Here is a 17082-nt window from a genome sequence, read left to right on the forward strand (position 1 = left end):
ACAAGAGAAAGTGTCTACTTCGTTGCATGTCCAACTTGTAAAACAGGTGGCACAACAACCTCATACGAGGCAAACTTGCGTCCCTTGTCCGTCTTGAGACTCGACTCGACCCAGAGCCTGATGCGCAAGTCACCCTCGAGCCCACGACCAAAGTCTTCATGGCGTTCAATACCGCCATGCTTGCCGTGTCTGCAGAAACGACCGCCCGAGTGTTTATGGATTCTTGGCTCACCGCCACCAAGACCACTTTCATCAGAGGTAGGTCCTAGACTGCTTGGGTAGGGATGATGCTTTGTGAAAGGCCAGTGGTGACGCCAAAAGTCTGGCCCATTCGCACTTGAACGGACTTGATGCGATCCATCCACACCAGCAACATTGGCTGGCAGCTCGCCGTTTGCTACGCCATTGATGAGGGTGCGTGGCACAACAGGTTCTGCTTGATTGAGTCGCAAGCCAGCCATACCACCAGGCGATGGCTCTGGCGGTGTCGGACCCACGAGTGAAAAGTGACACCAGTTGCGGTTCGGGAGTAACTTTTGGTGTCTCAATTTACGGCCACCCTCGGGCCGTCGCTCGAAGTAGTTGAGTAGCTCCTCCTCAGTGCCATCAAAGTGCCACTTCATCTTGAAGTAGTGGTAAGCTCGGAGGGCATTGCGTGGCGGGGGCATATTGACGATGGCAGAGGAGATGATCTGATACATGAGCCTTGGATCAGCTACCGGGGTGAGTGACTCGTCGTTTTTGTGTGATGGCTTTGTTCGGAATCGTCTAAAGTGTTAGTTGGGTCGCAAATGAAGGGACGCATACGATAGGCCGCAGCAATGAACATCGCCAGACAAGAAAGTGACTCGGCACTGACGCTTCTCTGCAAATTTCTGGAAGTTGGCAATCGCAGAGTTGCGTTCCTTGATGTGGTTCTCGTGAGTCCATTCGTCCAACAAATCGTCGTACAGCTCTGGCAAGCCAAAGATGGAATTGGTTGATTTCACCAAAGGTAGTTGTCGCACTATGTGAGGTGCATTCTTAAGACGCTCAAACACGCTTTCTGCAAAACGGATGCGAACAAAGGATAGGGGAACAGCAAAGACGGCAAGCAGATGCTGCGTGGTTTGCGGAATCTGAGCATCGAGCCTGTCGAATGTCTCTTTCCAGGTCCTATCATCTTGAATGGTTTCCGGGGTTCGCTCTGTGCGGCCATCAGTCAGAAGGACGCTGAGCTTGGGTCCGCATTGAATGATCTGGTTGTGACCCTTGTAACCAAACAACTGATGTGAGCGTGCGAGCTCTGGCGTCGTATGGTGCTGGAACAGCAGCCTATATCGCTGTGCACAGATGAAGAGTCCCATCATGACAGGCGAGTCATGGAGCAGAGGTGGGTATGATCCTGCGCCGTCGAAGATGTCATGGTCATCCCAGCTCATCAGACTAGGGATGTTGGCAAGGGCCAGCTTGACCTCTGGTCGTTCCCAATTTTCCAATGCCATGTACATGTGGTAGCGACAGACTTCTTCTTCAGTCTTCTGACTGAATTCATGTTGCCACTTTGTATTCCAGTCCATCTCGACCCAGCGCTTCAGGAAGGGAATATCGTCAAAGATGTTGTCAATATAGTTTTGGTCTCCGCCCCAAATGAGCAGATGCATGGGTTTTTCGAGATGAACAGAGCCAAGATGGTTCCAGACCTGTGTGTAAGTGAGCGATTGTGCCAAGTTAGTTGGAACAGTGGCATCGAAGCCATTACAGCTGAAGAAGCCGCCGCGCCAGACACCATCTTGGTGAGGCACCACAAACCGGCCCTTCTCGGTGAAATCTTCCTTCTCCTCATGCGGCCATGTACAAAGCCAAGAAACGGTCGTCTCGCCAATACCAGACAACGTCTCAACCTCAAGATGCAATCTCCAGCAAGTCATACCAAACATGTCTTCATACAATGTCTCCCATCTTGGCTCTTGTACCTTTGCGCCATCCTCGGTCTTCATGGTGAAAACAGGCAACGCCAAATGCTTATGCCGCAACAACAAAGCAGAACCGAACCAACTCCCATCGCGCGTGCCAACAAATTGCAAGTACGGACCGCAGTAATCTTCAGGCGACTTGGGAGGTCGATGAACAGCAGGCGACTCGACAATAGCCTTCTTGGGCTCACCGGGCGCGGCATCTACAGGTGAATCTGGTCGTTTGATGCCGGGAAGACCATGCCAGGTATTGGCGCGCGGTAAAGATTCAGGGCCACCTGGGTTGATGGGATTAGGATCGCTTTGAGCCGATAGATCTTTAGTCTTGGCCATCGTACCTGAGTAGATGGTGTTGGTGGGGCGGGTCGGCAAGAGCTACCTTTCGCTGAGTTTTGTATCTCGGCAATCTGGCGATAATTTGTGTCATGACGTCGAATGAAGCACTATACGAAAGCAAGTCACACGCTCATGTGCTAAGGAAGAACTATAAAGTGCTCTAGCCAACCAAGTCAAAGCCCAGGTCATTATGTTGCCGCATGGTCGCTGCACAACTTGCCAGCAATTTAGCTTGTGCTGAGACTTCGGCGAGTCTGCCAAGCACAATGCCATTCCCCTGAGCAAATCCATACACTTTATGAGGCACGCCAGTCTCCTTGGCGAACTGCTTCACAAAGGGCTGAACCTCCCGTAGCCGGTGTCGTGGTATCCGCGGGAAGAGATGATGGATTGCTTGGAACTGCAAGCCACCGTGAACGGGGTCCATCCACGGGGGACAGTCAATGTCCATGGTGGTTCGCAACTGCTGCTGAGCAAAACATTCTTGCGGACCCAAGTCTGCTGTAGACATGGCGAAGTGAGAGAGTGTGATTTGAACGTGCAATGGCGCTGTTACCCAATGTGAAATGAGGACAAACAAGACCTTGCTCGATGTTGTTGGGAGTGATCCGACCAGCAGATAGCAGTACCAGTAGCCAAAGACGCACATCCCAAGCAGTTCATAGATTCTGGCATAGGTATTGAAACGCGTCTTGGGGCCACGATTGAAGAGAATGTGATCCAGTGACAGACGGTAGAGATTGAAGCGGCCAAAGAGCATGATGGGGTAGAAAATGAAACGCTGCACCTTGATGAGCAGCTGCGCAGCTGTATCGTAATCCAGCACTTTCTCATAGTACGTGCTCGTCACATTTGTCAGGAGCTTCGGCGTCACTGCAAAGATGGGCATGTGCTGGATATCAGGGTCATGCTCTGGTTGATTCGTGACGAGATGGTGGACATTGTGGTTGCGCTTCCACCAGCCAATACTCAGCCCGCCAACAAAACTGGCGAGGGTCATGCCGATAATGGTGTCCAATGGACCATGCGTGACACCATTGTGTGCTAGATCATGACAGGCAAGCGTGACTTGATGCCAGAAGAGGCCGAGAAAGACTGCCGAGAGTTTGTACCACCCATGACTGTATAGTGTCAAGGAAGCTGTCGCCAGTAAGACGTATCGTGCAAGCTCCCATACCAGGTAGTCACTGTATCTGCACTGATAGTAACCTTCCTGCTCGAGCTTGTCTGCCAACGCACGGTACTTGGCCTGGATACCTCCTTGCGTTGTCGCATCGAGCGACGGATACGTAGCCAAGTCGCGCTCAATTTCTGCTTGAGTATGCGCATCTATTGGGCCTTGAATCGGTTCGGTGGATTGACTCGACTCACTCATAGCGATACCTTCGTCGTCGCTATAATCCGGGGCGTCTTGCTTGACCAGTGCTGGACATTGGATCGGCGGCACCATATTCCGCCACGGACGCGCTTCCATAGCAACCTGACCTATTGCATACGCCTTCATACGCCGAGTCGTCTCCTTGGCGTGGTATCTGTCCATCTCATCGGTTCCGTCGCGTCCAACAAGGTGCAAAATAGCCTTGTCGCCACCAGGATGTCGTGCGAGCCAATGATCGAGTTTGAGGACTTGATTTTGATAAATGACAAGTATCTCGCCTTGATCTATGCGTTCCTCGACGGCCGTGCGTGATAGTGGCTTCATGGCAGAGCAAGACCGAGGAGTATCGCCCGAGGAAAGTGTTGGAAGCCGCCAAGGAAACAAAATATAGTGAGGAAATTCGCAGTCACGTATGAGACTAGAAATGCAAAGTTGTGTTTATACCTCACATACCACGGCCACGCCCTCTGGCTCTCAATGCACGCTGAGCAGCGCCAGGCGGAAGTCCACCTCTCGGTGCCTGTGCGTGCTGCGACTGTTCATTCTTGATGGTCTCATCCACACTCAAGATGACCATCGCAGCTTCGGCAGCAGAGGCAATGGCATTCACCTTGACACTGGTGGGCTCCCATACAAACTTGGCAAAGTTGTCAGCAACACCCTCTGTCTCCATATCCACACCTGCCCAAATCTCACCACGCGCATGGTGCATACGCAACTTGTTGAGGATATCGGTTGCGTCAAAGCCGGCATTATCACACAATTGCCTTGGAATGACTTCAAGTGCTTTTGCAAAAGCACCAATGATGAGTTGCTGCTTGCCAGCCAAGGTGAGGGAGTAGTCTCGCAGGTATCGACTCAGCTCCATTTCAATGGCACCACCACCTGCAACGACTTCTGTATTCTTAATGGCGCGCTTGACAATCATAATGGCATCATGCAGTGATCGCTCAACTTCTGCAATGAACTGCTCGGCACCACCACGCAAAATGAGGGTGCACGTTTTGGCAGTGCTGCAACCGGTAAATAGATTGTATCGCTCGCCACCGACTTGTTGCTCTTCAAAAGAAGCACACGAACCCAGGTGTTCTGGGCGAATATCGGAACAAGTAGATTGTACGGAAGCACCTGTCGCTTGTGTCACTCTGTTGAGGTCGTCAGAAGACACACGACCAGCGCAAAAGATGTCACGGTCGGCAAAGTATTGCGTTGCCAAGTCACCAATCGGCAACTTTGAGAGGATGATCTTTGCGCCCGACTGAACGAGCAATTCGAGTTTGTTGATGATGATTTGCCATTCTGCATCGACAATAGCGTCGTATTCAGAGACTTGCTCAACGCGAACCTCTGCATTGTCCTTTTCTGCCTTGAGCTCCAGCTCAACATTGAGACAGGCGATCTTGGGTTGCTTGAAGGATTTCGGCTGTTGGCCAAAGCCAGCATAGGAGAAGGTCTTCTGGAAGGCAACACCATCGACGAAGATGGAGTCTTGCATGGCACCGCCTGGTACTTTTTTGATGCCAATCAGATTTTCATTCAAGTCATCCTGGTCAAGACACAAAACAGCATCCACGACCATTTTTGTGAAGAACCCCTCATTCGCATGAACCAATTTACTTGACATGGCAGTCGCTGCACACTTCATGAGAAGTTCTCTGAATTTGACTTGATCACGCTTGTCCACTTTGACTGCGAGTTCCTTGACCTTGTTGACTGCCAATTGACTCGCTTTACGGTATCCCTTAATGATGACTTGCGGCGACACACCATCTTCAATGAATGTCTTGACCTCCCTGAGCATCTCGCCAGCCAGTACAACCACAGACGTCGTACCATCGCCTACTTCAGCGTCTTGTGCACGAGCAATATCCACAAGCGACTTGGCAGCAGGATGCACGATATCCAGTAATTTCATAATCGTAGCACCGTCATTGGAGATAGTGACGTGGCCCTGGGCATCGACCATGAGCTTATCAGCTCCCAGTGGACCGAGGGTCGTCCGGATTGTATCTTGCACGGCAATGCAAGCATTGATATTGCTAATGAGCTGCCCGCGACCTTGAGAATTATCTGTGCCTTCCTTGAGGACTGCAGCTGTTAGTGATGCATGTTACATGCGCACGGAGAGGGCCCTACCGATGACGGGGATTTGGCTGTTCATGGTCTGTGTGGTGTCCCTCGTCGCGTCTTGTTCTGAAGAATTTCTTTCGTCGCCCAGGAAACAATTCACAGGCACTGCCAGGTAGAATAGTTACAATAGTAGAGAGAGGGTCTATGCGATGAAGGTGACCATCAAGGGTATGCTGCTTCCATGCCAGGCTTATACCAGGCTCTACTAGAACCACGCGCTAACGAATAGACTGGCATGCAGTCGCTGTCTGGCAGTGGAAAGTCGCGCAAGACGACGTGTGTGGCATTTGTCGCGTCGCCTTTGACGGGACATGCGCAGATTGCAAGTCGCCAGGCGATGAGTGTCCCCTCAGTATGCTCTCTTTTGAAATGCAGATGGCAAACTGACACTGTGTAGTCTGGGGAAAGTGCACGCATGTCTTTCACATGCACTGTCTGTTGAAATGGCTCAGTCAGGACAGTTCAAAGGGACAGTGTCCGATGGATAGACGGAGGTTTGAGGCTGAGATCTTGATGAGCGACGGGACGGGCGCGACTTTGCCTGTACGCGATGACTCGCCAGACGATGAGGAGCCCGAAGAGGATGATCATTGAACCCAACTCTATGTCTATGTCTATGTCGACGAATGCAGTGCTGCGTCTACTTCTCATTGGCGGCCAGCTGTTGCTGTGCAATCTCCTCGAGCGTCGTCTCTCCAGCATGCAGCTTTTGTACAACAGCATGGATGTCTGCAAACGAGTCAAACTCAGTGTATGGCATCTTCTCGCGGATACAGTAGGTGACGAGATCACGACCACGTTTTGCAAACAGCAAGTCCGTTTCTCTGGCAGCGGATAAATCACTGACACCGTCACCACAGTATACCATCTTGGGACGCGGGTTGAGGGCTGCATAGGGCCGAATGGCGAGTGACTTGTCGTGGCCAAAGTGTGAAGGGTCATCTACTAGTCAGCAAGTCCTGCACCAAGCTTGGAGCACTTACGGAAAAGGATATCCCATGATCCGTCTTCCTTAATGGCGACGTCGTTCGAGATGATGTCAATCTTGTCTGCCTTGGGTCCAATGAGCTTGGTCAACAAGGCTCGAATGATGGGCTGCATGCCAGAAGACAATACAACGACGGGGATGTCGTTGTCAAGACACCAATTGTAGAAAGTGGCAAAGCCAGGGTCGAGCTTGATGTTGTCGAGCAGCAACTGGACACACTCTGGGAAGGGCGTCTTGACACTGTCGAGCATCTCTGCGAATGAGTCGCGGAAGGACATTTTATCCTTGAGGACTTCCTGGTTCAGAAACACCCGCCTCTCTTGGCCAAAACCAACTGCCTGTTAGCTCTGTTGCCTCGGGAAGATGCCCGTACTATTGTCTGTAAGGTAATCATTTGAGTCCTGCAATGTGATGGTGCCGTCAAAGTCTGAAAACACAATGAATGGCTGCTTGTACTTGACTGTTCCGTCTCCGAGGGGCTTCTCTGCTGTGTTGGTTGCCATCTTGATTCTCTCCCTGTATCTCGACTGCAGCAAGTGGTATAAGCTGTTGTAGTAAGTCTTCTTCTGCTAATGAGATCACCAAGAGGAGCTCCTCACACTACAAAACACGTCGCGCTCATCTACCGCAGCAAGTAGCAACCTACACACAAAGGGAGCATGCATGGACGACTACTTGTACGCCTATAGCGACCTCAGACCACCTTCGCCCATCAAGGCTAGGTCGCCCTCACCCCCACTTGCACCGTGTATCCCAAAAGTAGCAAAGTCACCGCCAAGAGCCGATGTACGCAGACGACCACGGTCGCTACAAGGCATTGAACTGCCTAGACCTATATTGCCGCGTGATGCAACACATTGGGATGTGAAGGAGATAGAGGAGGCTCATCTCGACGATGAACAAATCTTTGAAGACTTGCAGGATTTGCAATTGAAGCAAATCAAGGAGACGAGCTTGCTGCGACTGGTCTCCTGTCGAGCAGTGCTTGATCAAGCAGATAGGGTCTTATCTGTCCTTGCTGGCATCAAAGATGGCTTTGATGCAGTAGCTGAACAAACGCACACTCTACAAACACGATGTAATGAGCTACAAGCAGAGGAAGCGCGAATGACTTCTCTTGCGGACGACATCAAGGAAACGCTGCAGCCCTTTTCCTACCTCCCTACAGCTGTACGACTTTTGAATGTTCCCGGAAGTGATCTGGTGCTGCAACCATCATACAGGGAGCTCTTGAATCGTGTCGAGACGTCACTAGAGTTCCTCGAACAACATCCAGACTACAAGGATGCCGATGTCTTTACAAGAAGTTACAGACAGTGCATGACTAAAGCACTAACACTGATTCGTGTTCACTTCAATACGGCACTTCGTCAAGTGACCGCAGATGTGACGAGTAAGATGTCCAATGGTCTCAATAAGAATACTCAAGCTGCATTACTTTACACGAAATTCCGAAGTTTGTCGCCGTCCATGGCTCCACTACTCATGAGATTGAGCCAAGCTTCGAAACATCACACCGAGTACGAATCGTTGCTCAATGACTGTCTCTCTGCCTACTTTGCAACACGCAAGGCATTACTTGCAAGCACCTTGGCAACCACGTTCAAGGACTTTGCACTCATCAAGGAACTCGATAGTTTTGCAACGTCTTCCGTGTCCTTTATGCGCAGTCTCGTCGCTGATGAGCAAGAACTCTTCAGAGCCTTCTTTCCCGAGGTAGACGGAGCTGCGTTTGCCAATTTCCAAGCAACATTGGGTCCAAGCTTTACAGATGCCATGGGTCCACGCATCACAGCCGAAACGAGCTTGACGCGCCTTTGTGAGGTGTGCGCAAGTCTGCAAGCACAGTGCGTGCAAGAAGACAACACGCACGGGCTTGATCTGAGTCCACTCTTTACCACAACCTTGCAGCAACTCGAGGCAAGAGTCGCAACCCTTGCGAGAGCAGCCATTGCATCGAATATCACAGGCTACGCTCCGACAGAGCAAGATCTAGACTACCATGGAAAGCTTGTTCGTCGTCAACGAACTCGACCGGCCTTGTCAAGAACTGGCAGTGTGGGTCATTCTCTAGCACCGTCCAGCAGCAGTGTCTTTGATGATTCTGAAACAGTTCAATCTGGTTTGCAAGGAAGCAGTGCAGACTGGTACATCACTCTACGAACAAGTATCGCTTTGCTATCCAAAATCTACAGGCTTGTGCAGAGCAGTCTCTTCGATGCGCTGGCACATGAGGTGGTGCGTGGTTGTTTGTCGAGTTTGTTGTCAGCAGCAAGTTCTATTCGTCGCAAAAATCTCGTCAATGGTCAACTCTTCCTCATCAAACACTTGCTCCTGCTGAGAGAGCAAATGGCTGGTTTCGAATTGGAGCACTTGCCAGAAGCGTCAGGCCTGGAGCAAGGACAAGGAATCACGGCAACGCTCTGGGATGCAGCAGCTAAAGGAGATCTCTTTTCTCCCTCAGCACTCTACAGCCTCGCTTCATCTGGTTTCTCGAGGCTCGCAGCCGGTGCTCTTTCGCGACCTGTTGAGAATATGCAAGACGCTCGACTCGAACTTGAAGATCAGCTTCAACTCGCAGTCAATCAGCTTGTTGCATCGTGTGCGGATGGGATCACACAACCTCTACGCTCATGTATGGGTAATAAGCAAACGAAGCCCGAAGCACTCGTTGAAGCGAATCGTAAGTTCAGAGCAGGTTTGCCAGATGCGTTTGCTTTGTTTAGGGAGGCACTACAATTGTACTTGGATGATGAGCAAGAACCTGTTGCAGGTGTGTTGCTGGAGATGGCGCAGGACAAGACACTTGAGACGTATGAGCGTTTTGACTCGTATTTGCGTATGGGTAAGCTGCATGAGACGCTGCCTGTGGACCAACAGGTTGCTAGTGTGCTTGATACGGCTGCTTGGGTTCGCGAGATCTCTGGCTGGGAGAAACCGACGTACTAGCTAAAGTACCTAGATGATGAAATTGTTGAGCAAGGTGTGCATTATTACCCCTCGAGCTCTCGAAATGGGCCGACACAGAGACATTATACAGCAGGCTTTCTGTGATCTTTAATCTAGTCACTCGTCCGGTGTTTAATTCCTTTGCTTGTTTGTTCACTCAGATAAACAACAGGTTACAGTCCAGTTGTTTCTCCGATGACTTCTCATCGTCTGGTCATCCCAGACGGACTGGTAGAACTAGCAAAAATCGGCCGGCAACCCCAGTCAACCAGCAAGCTGTACCAATGCAGCAATTTTCGCCTGGTATGCAGGCTGCAGTACGAGCTGCTGTTCAACAGTACCCTTTTGGAGCAGCAGACTCCCATTTTTGCAGCGCCTCCGTCCCGAGTCGACCGTGTCCAAGGCAATTGCAACTACAATAGTCATCAGCACCAAGACAACCCATGGAGATGTTTCCCAGCGCACATGCCAGACGCCTGTTGAGGTTGAAGGTACGGGTGGACGCGGTGGAGGCACATGAATGGCCTGTTGGGAAATATCTCACGCCTTGCTCAACAGAACGATGACACGCAGACCGAACTTCACTGACCAACCCAGCCCACCAACAACCAGCCAGTTGCATCAGAGGCTACAAGGAAAGGCAAGGTCGCCGAGACAACGACGTCTCAATCGCGAGCAACTCCAACGCCAGCAACTCCAACACCAGAGACACCAAGTCGAGAGCAACTTCAGTCAAAGTCGCAGTCGGCGGCCAGATCGACTCCAGTCGCGGAGGAGTCAGAAGAACCACAAGTCACAGAGGCCGGCACAGGTCTTACAACGTCCGCCTCAGCAACATCAAGTCAAGCACTCACTGCTGAGGCGTCAGCCAATCCAAGACCAGCAATTGGGATCGCCTCTCTTGACCCATTGCCTCCAGGTCCATCGTCAGGCCGATGATGCGATGTTAAGCAATACGCCGGCCTGACCACGATGCCGGACGCAGACCCAGGAGACACATCGGAGACATCGACCGAGTATCAATTCGGATTGAAGCACGTTGGCACGGTTTACCAGGACATCTACCTCCACCTGGGCTCCCAAATTATGGCGTACAGTCTTGTGAGGACTGATGTCAAGCCAGGCAGGCGCAACGATGAAGACAGCAGGAGGACTGTGGCCTTTTGCAGCATTTGCCGCACAGACGTGGCCAAATCGTTATGGAGGGACATGTACAAGAACAACCATTGGTGGGGCCACCACGCTCGCAAGCGAGGGAATGAAGGTCTCTTTGGGCGGTGATTTGCCTTGCTGATGCAAAGGTGGACATCCAAATATCCGAAGGACTCCTGGCCCTTTGATGAGGAGACATTCAAGATGCTGGAAACGGTGCCTGATGAAACAATGGATGCCAAGACATGGTCTCGACACGCCAAGAAAGCCACGCGTGCGATCGAGTTCACAGCTGATCCAGTCAAGTCACAAGAAAAGCCCAAGCGTGATGAAATAGAGATCTCTTCTTCCGTGGGACATTGCGAACCCCAGCTCAAGACTCCACTGGACGATCAACTCCTCAAGGTTTGGATGCGTACGACAGAGGAACTACGAAGCATGGAACCATTGGAGGCCTGGCCGGCGCTTCATTCTACTGGCGGCATCACTGAACTGCTTGGAGCTGCCTCTAAGGTGTTGAATCCTGAACGTCTCTTCATCAAAGGACTTAGAGTCCCCTGGACATTTGGAACTCCACTTTTGCATCAGCAAGGCGAACCGTCACCCGAAGAGACCTTCATTTCCTTGCTTGCGAGCGTGGTGAGCCCACCAATGGTTGGACTTATATGTTTCGCTCCATGATGATTCGGCCACGTCTGTGCGGCAAATGCTGCAAAATGCCACAGTTCTCCTGCTATTTTCATCCTCGTTGCGCTTGCCTAGCTTGACATCAGTCCTCACAAGACAGTACGCCATAATCTGTGGGCCCAAGTGGAGGTAGAGACCCCCCAAAGCCAGATGACACATCAGAGCCATCGACCGAGTATCAATTGTAGACTGTGCCGATGTACTTGAATTCGAATCGATACTCGGTCGATGGCTCTGATGTGTCATCTGGCTTTGCGTCCGCAATCTCGTCAAGCTGGGGTATTGCTTGACATCGTACCATTGGCCTGACAATGGACCCGGAGGCAATAGGTCGAAAGCGGCACTCCCATTCGCTGGTCTTGCATTGGCGGACGTCTCAGCAGTGAGTGCTTGACTTGGTGTTGAGGCGGACGTTGTAACACCTGTGCCGGCCTGTGTGGCTTGTGGTTCTTCTGACTACTCCGCGACTGGAGTCGATCTGGCCGGTGAAAACGAGAGCGATTGTATTGGCTCTCGACTTGGTGTCTCTGGAGTTGGAGTTGCTGGCGTTGGAGTTGCTCGCGATTGAGACGTCGTTGTCTTGGCGACCTTGCTTTTCCTTTGCGCGCCTCCGGCTTTCCTATTTTGTCATCGCTTGCGCGTGCAAGAATGAGTTTGCTTTGTGTCAGCTACAAGCGATGACGGGGAGTTCTTTCAAGGTGCCGAAGGGCTTGTAGGAAGAATGCTCTCGGTGTTTCGGTGCGTCGTGGCCACTTGGCTTTGACTGGATGCAGTCTTTCCTGTCGCCCACTAGCACTAAAAAAGTGACCAACCAATGTCAAGGACTTTCTCTTCGCTCCAAATTCCTTCCTCGCTCTTGAGCGAAAGCTGCCGGGAGGCTCGATGGGACGGACTCGTCAGCTTACAGAAGAATGGATAGACAATCCTTAAGCTCTGCGTAATTGACAGGCGTGAGTTGATCATATACATTATATACTCTCAATGATAGTTCGGTTAGTAAATTTGACAATGACTCAAGGCACCCATGAGATGTATATCTTGTGCAAGTCCAAGCCCAAGCTCAAGCTAAAGTAGACTTACAACTTGGCTACAAGACCTACCGTAGACTTAGTAGATCTAGATTTAGTCTGCACGCGTGTCATCAGCCAATCACAAGCGCGGAGCCAACGCACTCTACAACACGCACGAGCGCTGCCTACCGCCTGCCTGCTCCTACCTGTGCTCTGTACGTCGCTTGACTGAGTACAGCCAGATAGACTACCACAAGTCAAGATGTCCTTTCCCGGTCAGAACTATCAGCAGCAACACCAGCAGGGCAGCAACTATGGCAGTGGTTATGGTTCCTCCCAGCCGTATCAGCAAGGCGGTTACGCAGCACCTGGTCAAGGCGGCTATAACCCAAACAATAATGGGTATGGTGTGCCGCAGGGCGCTCCACCTAATTGGAACAATGCGCCGCAGTATGGTGGTCAGCAAGGTGGATATCCACCACCTCAGCAGCAGCAAGGACCACCTCAAGGCTACGCGGCCCCTCATGCGCCTCCCACCGGTGCACAGAGTGTAAGTATCTCACTATGGATTCTCAAGCAAAAGCTGACGACAGTTTGGCGTTGGCGGTATGCAGTACCAATTCTCAGACTTGCACGGTAAGAAGAAGGCCCTGTTGATTGGCATCAACTATTTTGGGACCAAGAGTGAATTGCGAGGTTGCATCAATGATGTTCACAACATGGTACAGTTCTTGACGGAGCGCTATGGGTTCAGGAAGGATGATATGGTGATTTTGACGGATGATCAGCAGAATCCGCGTGCTATTCCTACACGCGCCAATATTCTGAGTGCGATGCAGTGGCTTGTTGCAGGTGCCAGACCAGGTGACAATTTGATGTTGCACTATTCCGGTCACGGCGGTAGTACGCGTGATTTAGATGGTGATGAGGAAGATGGCATGGATGAATGCATCTACCCAGTCGATATGGAAACAACCCCACCTGGTCACATCATCGATGACATTATGCATGATATCTGCGTCAAGAGTCTGCCACCAGGCTGTCGACTCACTGCAATCTTTGATTGTTGCCACTCTGGCAGTATCTTGGATTTGCCATACATGTACAACACGCGAGGTGTGCTCAAGGAACCCAACCTTCTCAAGGATGCTGGACAAGGTCTCCTTGGTATCGGCAAGTCTTACCTCTCAAATGATATCGGTGGCGTGCTCAAGGGCGCATCGGGACTCTTTAGCAAAGTGACAAAGAGCGGCAGTGGCAATCGAGAACAAGTAAAAGCTATGAAAACGGCACCGGCAGATGTCATTTGCTTTACCGGTTGCAAGGACGATCAAACGTCAGCAGATGCGTCTATTGCTGGACAGGGACAAGGTGCCATGTCCTTTGCATTCCGTAATGCATTGCTGAAGAACCCTCAACAGAGCTACTTGCAATTGCTCAACAGTATTCGCGATGAGATGAATCAGGGTAATTACTCGCAACGGCCACAATTGTCGTGCTCGCATCCTTTGCAGATTGCCGAGATTCTATTCACTCTTTAAGCGTTGGTCAAAGTGGTTGAATACGGCAGACATGTCGACTGTGAGGCAGGCTTGGCGATTGTCCATGACACGCTCTTCACCCTTAGAGCACTGTCAGGGTGGCTACTGCGAGGACATGCGAAATTTTCAGATGGGCACAGCTAAGGGTTTTATGCTGGGAGGATCTTACAACGTACAGAGGCATCAACTATCGAGCCAAGGCAACTGTATAGTCATTCAGATCGTTGTCTATATCTACATCGCATCGTAAATTGTTCATGCGATAACAGCCAGGCGACTGTTGTGCATTTCTTTCAGTGCCCAAGTGACGTGCCTGGACGATGACAAGCCTGATGCCTTGAAAGGTAGCAATCTAGATCTTTACATAAAACAACATACATAACATGGACATACAGAGGCCCACTTACCTCTAAACAAGCCATAAAAAAGATATCACACTTCTCAAAACCCATTTACACGAAATCCAATCTCGCAGGACGTGCCATGGTCGTCGTCGAACCACGATGACTCACACCAGTACCGGACGTAGTGGCGCCTGTTCTCCGTGAAGGTGATCCTAATGCCGCTTCAAGATAGCCCGACGATGCAACCTCCTCCCTACTTGACCCATATAACCGTGCAGCCGTTGCATTTCTCGACGGTGACGCACGCGTGGCTGCGTCATAGGTCAACTTGATGGGTGAAACCTTGACATCACCAACGTGTCCATACCGGTTCGCTGATGATGATCCAGCGCTTGCTGCAGCAGCTGCTGCAAGACGACCTGAGATTGTTTGTCCACTTGCCGTTTGAAGATGCAATCCCGGATGATGCGCTGCTGCAGCTTGTGCGGGGGATGGTGTGAAATTGAGGAATTCTGATAGATTGAAGCCACCGCCTACAGGGGTATTGACTTGTGATGAACCACGCATGACGGGTGGTGGTGACGAAAATGGACCACCGGGATACATTGTCTGTCCATGATGTGCATGACTGCCACTGCTTCTTGGAGAAGGTTGTGGTAGGAAGTCTCGCGACCGACGCGCTTTTGCTGGTGAGGGGGAGGTGGCGAGGTAGAGGAGTAAATCAGCGCCTTCCTCTGAATCCTTAAAGGATGCTGCATTGTTGGGTTGACCCTGCCGCTGCGATTTCCCTGCCGTCCGTGAAGAACTCGCAAGGGCAGTGCGATACAACGGTGGTGGCGTAGAGGGCGGCGGCGTGCGTGGTGGATGGGGTCCCTCGCTCCCACTATGACCATGACTGCTACGCCGTTGCATCGAAGGCGTTGCAGCACGATATTTGAGCGGCGACATGTGGCTTGCATCCGACTCGCCCTCTTCATCACTGGGCGCTCTTGGCCGTTTGCGAGGAGAGACTTGAAAGCCGGCGGTCGTGTTTTGCTGAGAGGGAGCATAGCTGTGCGCATACAGCGCAGGCCCATTTGCATCCCCGTTGCGTACACTCGATTCTTGGAATCTCGAGCGAATAGGCAAGTCGGGAATCAAGAATGGATCGTCTGCTGAACGTGGCGGAGAAGCGGCGGGTGGTCCTGAACGACCTGACGCGCCTGAGAAGGACTCATGCGCCGTTGCAGCGCCCATCGAGGAGGGCGGAGGCGTCACACTCGACTCGCTCATCGATAAGCCATTCCCATTTGTCAAGGCCTGATTTTGCTGTTGCTGCTGTCTACTCTGCGACGCGAGCAAGACTTCCTGCTCAAGCTGCGGCGCGACGGATTTCAAGCTGAAATGCTGCCACTTGCGTTCGACTTTATATTGTGCGATCTCAAGGCGGTGTTTCAGGAGACGCGTTATGCGAGAGACCTCGGCGCGTTTAAGGATGCGTTGCGCTGTGGTCGAGCTCGGGGACTGCTGGGAGGTGGTCGAGGTCGCGTCAGTACTGGAAGACGCGTCCGCGTCGCGCGCGTTGGGAGTCATGTTGCGGAAGGGGGGTTTGGTTGTTTCCTCTGATGAAGCGCGTGTGTCTAGATAGATGCCTGGTCGGATGGAGAGTAAGGCGTTGTGATGTCTGGCTGTTGTGTCTCTGCTCTGGTAGATGGCTCGTTGGATTCTTCTTCTTTCACTTCTGGACCGTTGGAAAAGATGGCGGGAGAGCAGCAGGCAAGACACGCAACACTCAGAGCTGCGTCTCCTCTTCTTCTATTGCAGACTACGGACTATCGAGCCTGTCTATGTGGTCATCATGAGCTAGGGCCTGGCAGCAGCCTCTCAACTCACGTACTGTAGATAGATAGATTACGCGATATGCATCAATACGAGTCGGGCCGGAACAGGCATCAGGTAGAAGAAGCTGACCATGATTGTTCTACACAGGTACGGAGAGATCAACACATCCCTGTCAAAGGCTGTCATGTCCTTGACAAGCAGCGACAACCTACAGAGGCGTCCAGGCCTGTTCGTGGGATGCATCTCGCACTTTTCATCTTCCTTCAATTTCGCGTATTTCGCGTTCCTGGGCCGCATCCTCAATAGTTCTAGTCATCAAGTGCAAGTACTCACAAACGCCGTGAACCTGAATTGTCTGCTAGCGTAGAGAACGACGACGGGTAAGCTGGCATGAAGCTCGTATATCCGTCTCCAGTATGACGCAGTTGAAGGGCGCGTTTACTTGCGTTGAACGTGTAGCTCAGAAGGGGCGCTCTAATTTACGAAATAGTAGTATTGCAAATGGACTAAGCACAAGGATAAAGAAATGCTGATCAGTGACAAGTGCTGTTGGGTATAAGTATGCTTTATACGTGACGTGTCCACTTCAGATCATATTGGTTATCTGGGTTTTGGTGACACGAGCGACCGTTTTGTCTGGCTGTGTGTCCATCGGCCTGGGCTGGCCACGATATTGCCATGCAGAATGTCTGGCGCGCAAACCCGACCTGCGCTTGTCTCGAGACTTTCGAAGATGAAGGACAACTTACAAACGCATTTCTCTATCGTGAGAGAGGGCTTCGTGCCGTACA

General features: G+C 51.5%; 10 protein-coding genes across 10 annotated transcripts; 5 read left to right on the forward strand and 5 right to left on the reverse strand.

The window, feature by feature from the left end:
• Positions 1-14: 14 nt before the first annotated feature.
• Positions 15-2288, reverse strand: BCR37DRAFT_391981 (uncharacterized protein; the record flags this gene model as incomplete). Its single annotated transcript, XM_040871090.1, has 2 exons — positions 15-768; positions 808-2288. 2 exons carry the CDS (start codon positions 2286-2288, stop codon positions 15-17), a joined length of 2235 nt encoding a protein of 744 aa, XP_040726418.1.
• Positions 2289-2370: 82 nt separating this feature from the next.
• BCR37DRAFT_265891 (fatty acid desaturase) lies at positions 2371-4043 on the reverse strand. The gene has a single exon (XM_040866752.1). The coding sequence runs from the start codon at positions 3991-3993 to the stop codon at positions 2452-2454; it is 1542 nt and encodes a 513-aa protein (XP_040726419.1). The 5' UTR covers positions 3994-4043; the 3' UTR covers positions 2371-2451.
• Positions 4044-4114: 71 nt separating this feature from the next.
• BCR37DRAFT_391983 (chaperonin-containing T-complex eta subunit Cct7) lies at positions 4115-5830 on the reverse strand (the record flags this gene model as incomplete). The annotated part of the gene is made up of 2 exons (XM_040871091.1): positions 4115-5757; positions 5806-5830. The coding sequence occupies 2 exons, from the start codon at positions 5828-5830 to the stop codon at positions 4115-4117; spliced, it is 1668 nt and encodes a 555-aa protein (XP_040726420.1).
• A 200-nt stretch (positions 5831-6030) lies between these two features.
• Positions 6031-6393, forward strand: BCR37DRAFT_345666 (putative anaphase promoting complex subunit Apc11; the record flags this gene model as incomplete). Its single annotated transcript, XM_040867633.1, has 2 exons — positions 6031-6151; positions 6197-6393. Coding segments are annotated over 2 exons (318 nt in total), but the record flags the coding sequence as incomplete, so codon positions are not given.
• On the reverse strand, positions 6355-7290 carry BCR37DRAFT_366245 (HAD-like domain-containing protein; the record flags this gene model as incomplete). The annotated part of the gene is made up of 3 exons (XM_040868275.1): positions 6355-6744; positions 6783-7121; positions 7161-7290. 3 exons carry the CDS (start codon positions 7288-7290, stop codon positions 6440-6442), a joined length of 774 nt encoding a protein of 257 aa, XP_040726422.1. The 3' UTR covers positions 6355-6439.
• Positions 7291-7428: 138 nt separating this feature from the next.
• Positions 7429-9868, forward strand: BCR37DRAFT_378430 (Sec34-like family-domain-containing protein). The gene has a single exon (XM_040869041.1). It carries the CDS (start codon positions 7451-7453, stop codon positions 9734-9736), a length of 2286 nt encoding a protein of 761 aa, XP_040726423.1. The 5' UTR covers positions 7429-7450; the 3' UTR covers positions 9737-9868.
• A 128-nt stretch (positions 9869-9996) lies between these two features.
• BCR37DRAFT_265975 (uncharacterized protein) lies at positions 9997-10866 on the forward strand. The gene has a single exon (XM_040866753.1). The coding sequence runs from the start codon at positions 10257-10259 to the stop codon at positions 10701-10703; it is 447 nt and encodes a 148-aa protein (XP_040726424.1). The 5' UTR covers positions 9997-10256; the 3' UTR covers positions 10704-10866.
• On the forward strand, positions 10709-11569 carry BCR37DRAFT_386569 (uncharacterized protein; the record flags this gene model as incomplete). The annotated part of the gene is made up of 2 exons (XM_040870453.1): positions 10709-11013; positions 11038-11569. The coding sequence occupies 2 exons, from the start codon at positions 10709-10711 to the stop codon at positions 11567-11569; spliced, it is 837 nt and encodes a 278-aa protein (XP_040726425.1).
• A 1116-nt stretch (positions 11570-12685) lies between these two features.
• Positions 12686-14506, forward strand: BCR37DRAFT_366247 (caspase domain-containing protein). Its single transcript, XM_040868276.1, has 2 exons — positions 12686-13135; positions 13179-14506. Exons 1-2 carry the CDS (start codon positions 12848-12850, stop codon positions 14124-14126), a joined length of 1236 nt encoding a protein of 411 aa, XP_040726426.1. The 5' UTR covers positions 12686-12847; the 3' UTR covers positions 14127-14506.
• BCR37DRAFT_378434 (uncharacterized protein) lies at positions 14425-16184 on the reverse strand. Its single transcript, XM_040869042.1, has one exon. The coding sequence runs from the start codon at positions 16040-16042 to the stop codon at positions 14579-14581; it is 1464 nt and encodes a 487-aa protein (XP_040726427.1). The 5' UTR covers positions 16043-16184; the 3' UTR covers positions 14425-14578.
• Between the last annotated feature and the right edge of the window lie 898 nt (positions 16185-17082).

This window comes from Protomyces lactucae-debilis (assembly GCF_002105105.1).
Source record: "Protomyces lactucae-debilis strain 12-1054 chromosome Unknown BCR37scaffold_6, whole genome shotgun sequence".
Classification (NCBI taxonomy): Eukaryota; Fungi; Ascomycota; class Taphrinomycetes; order Taphrinales; family Protomycetaceae; genus Protomyces; species Protomyces lactucae-debilis.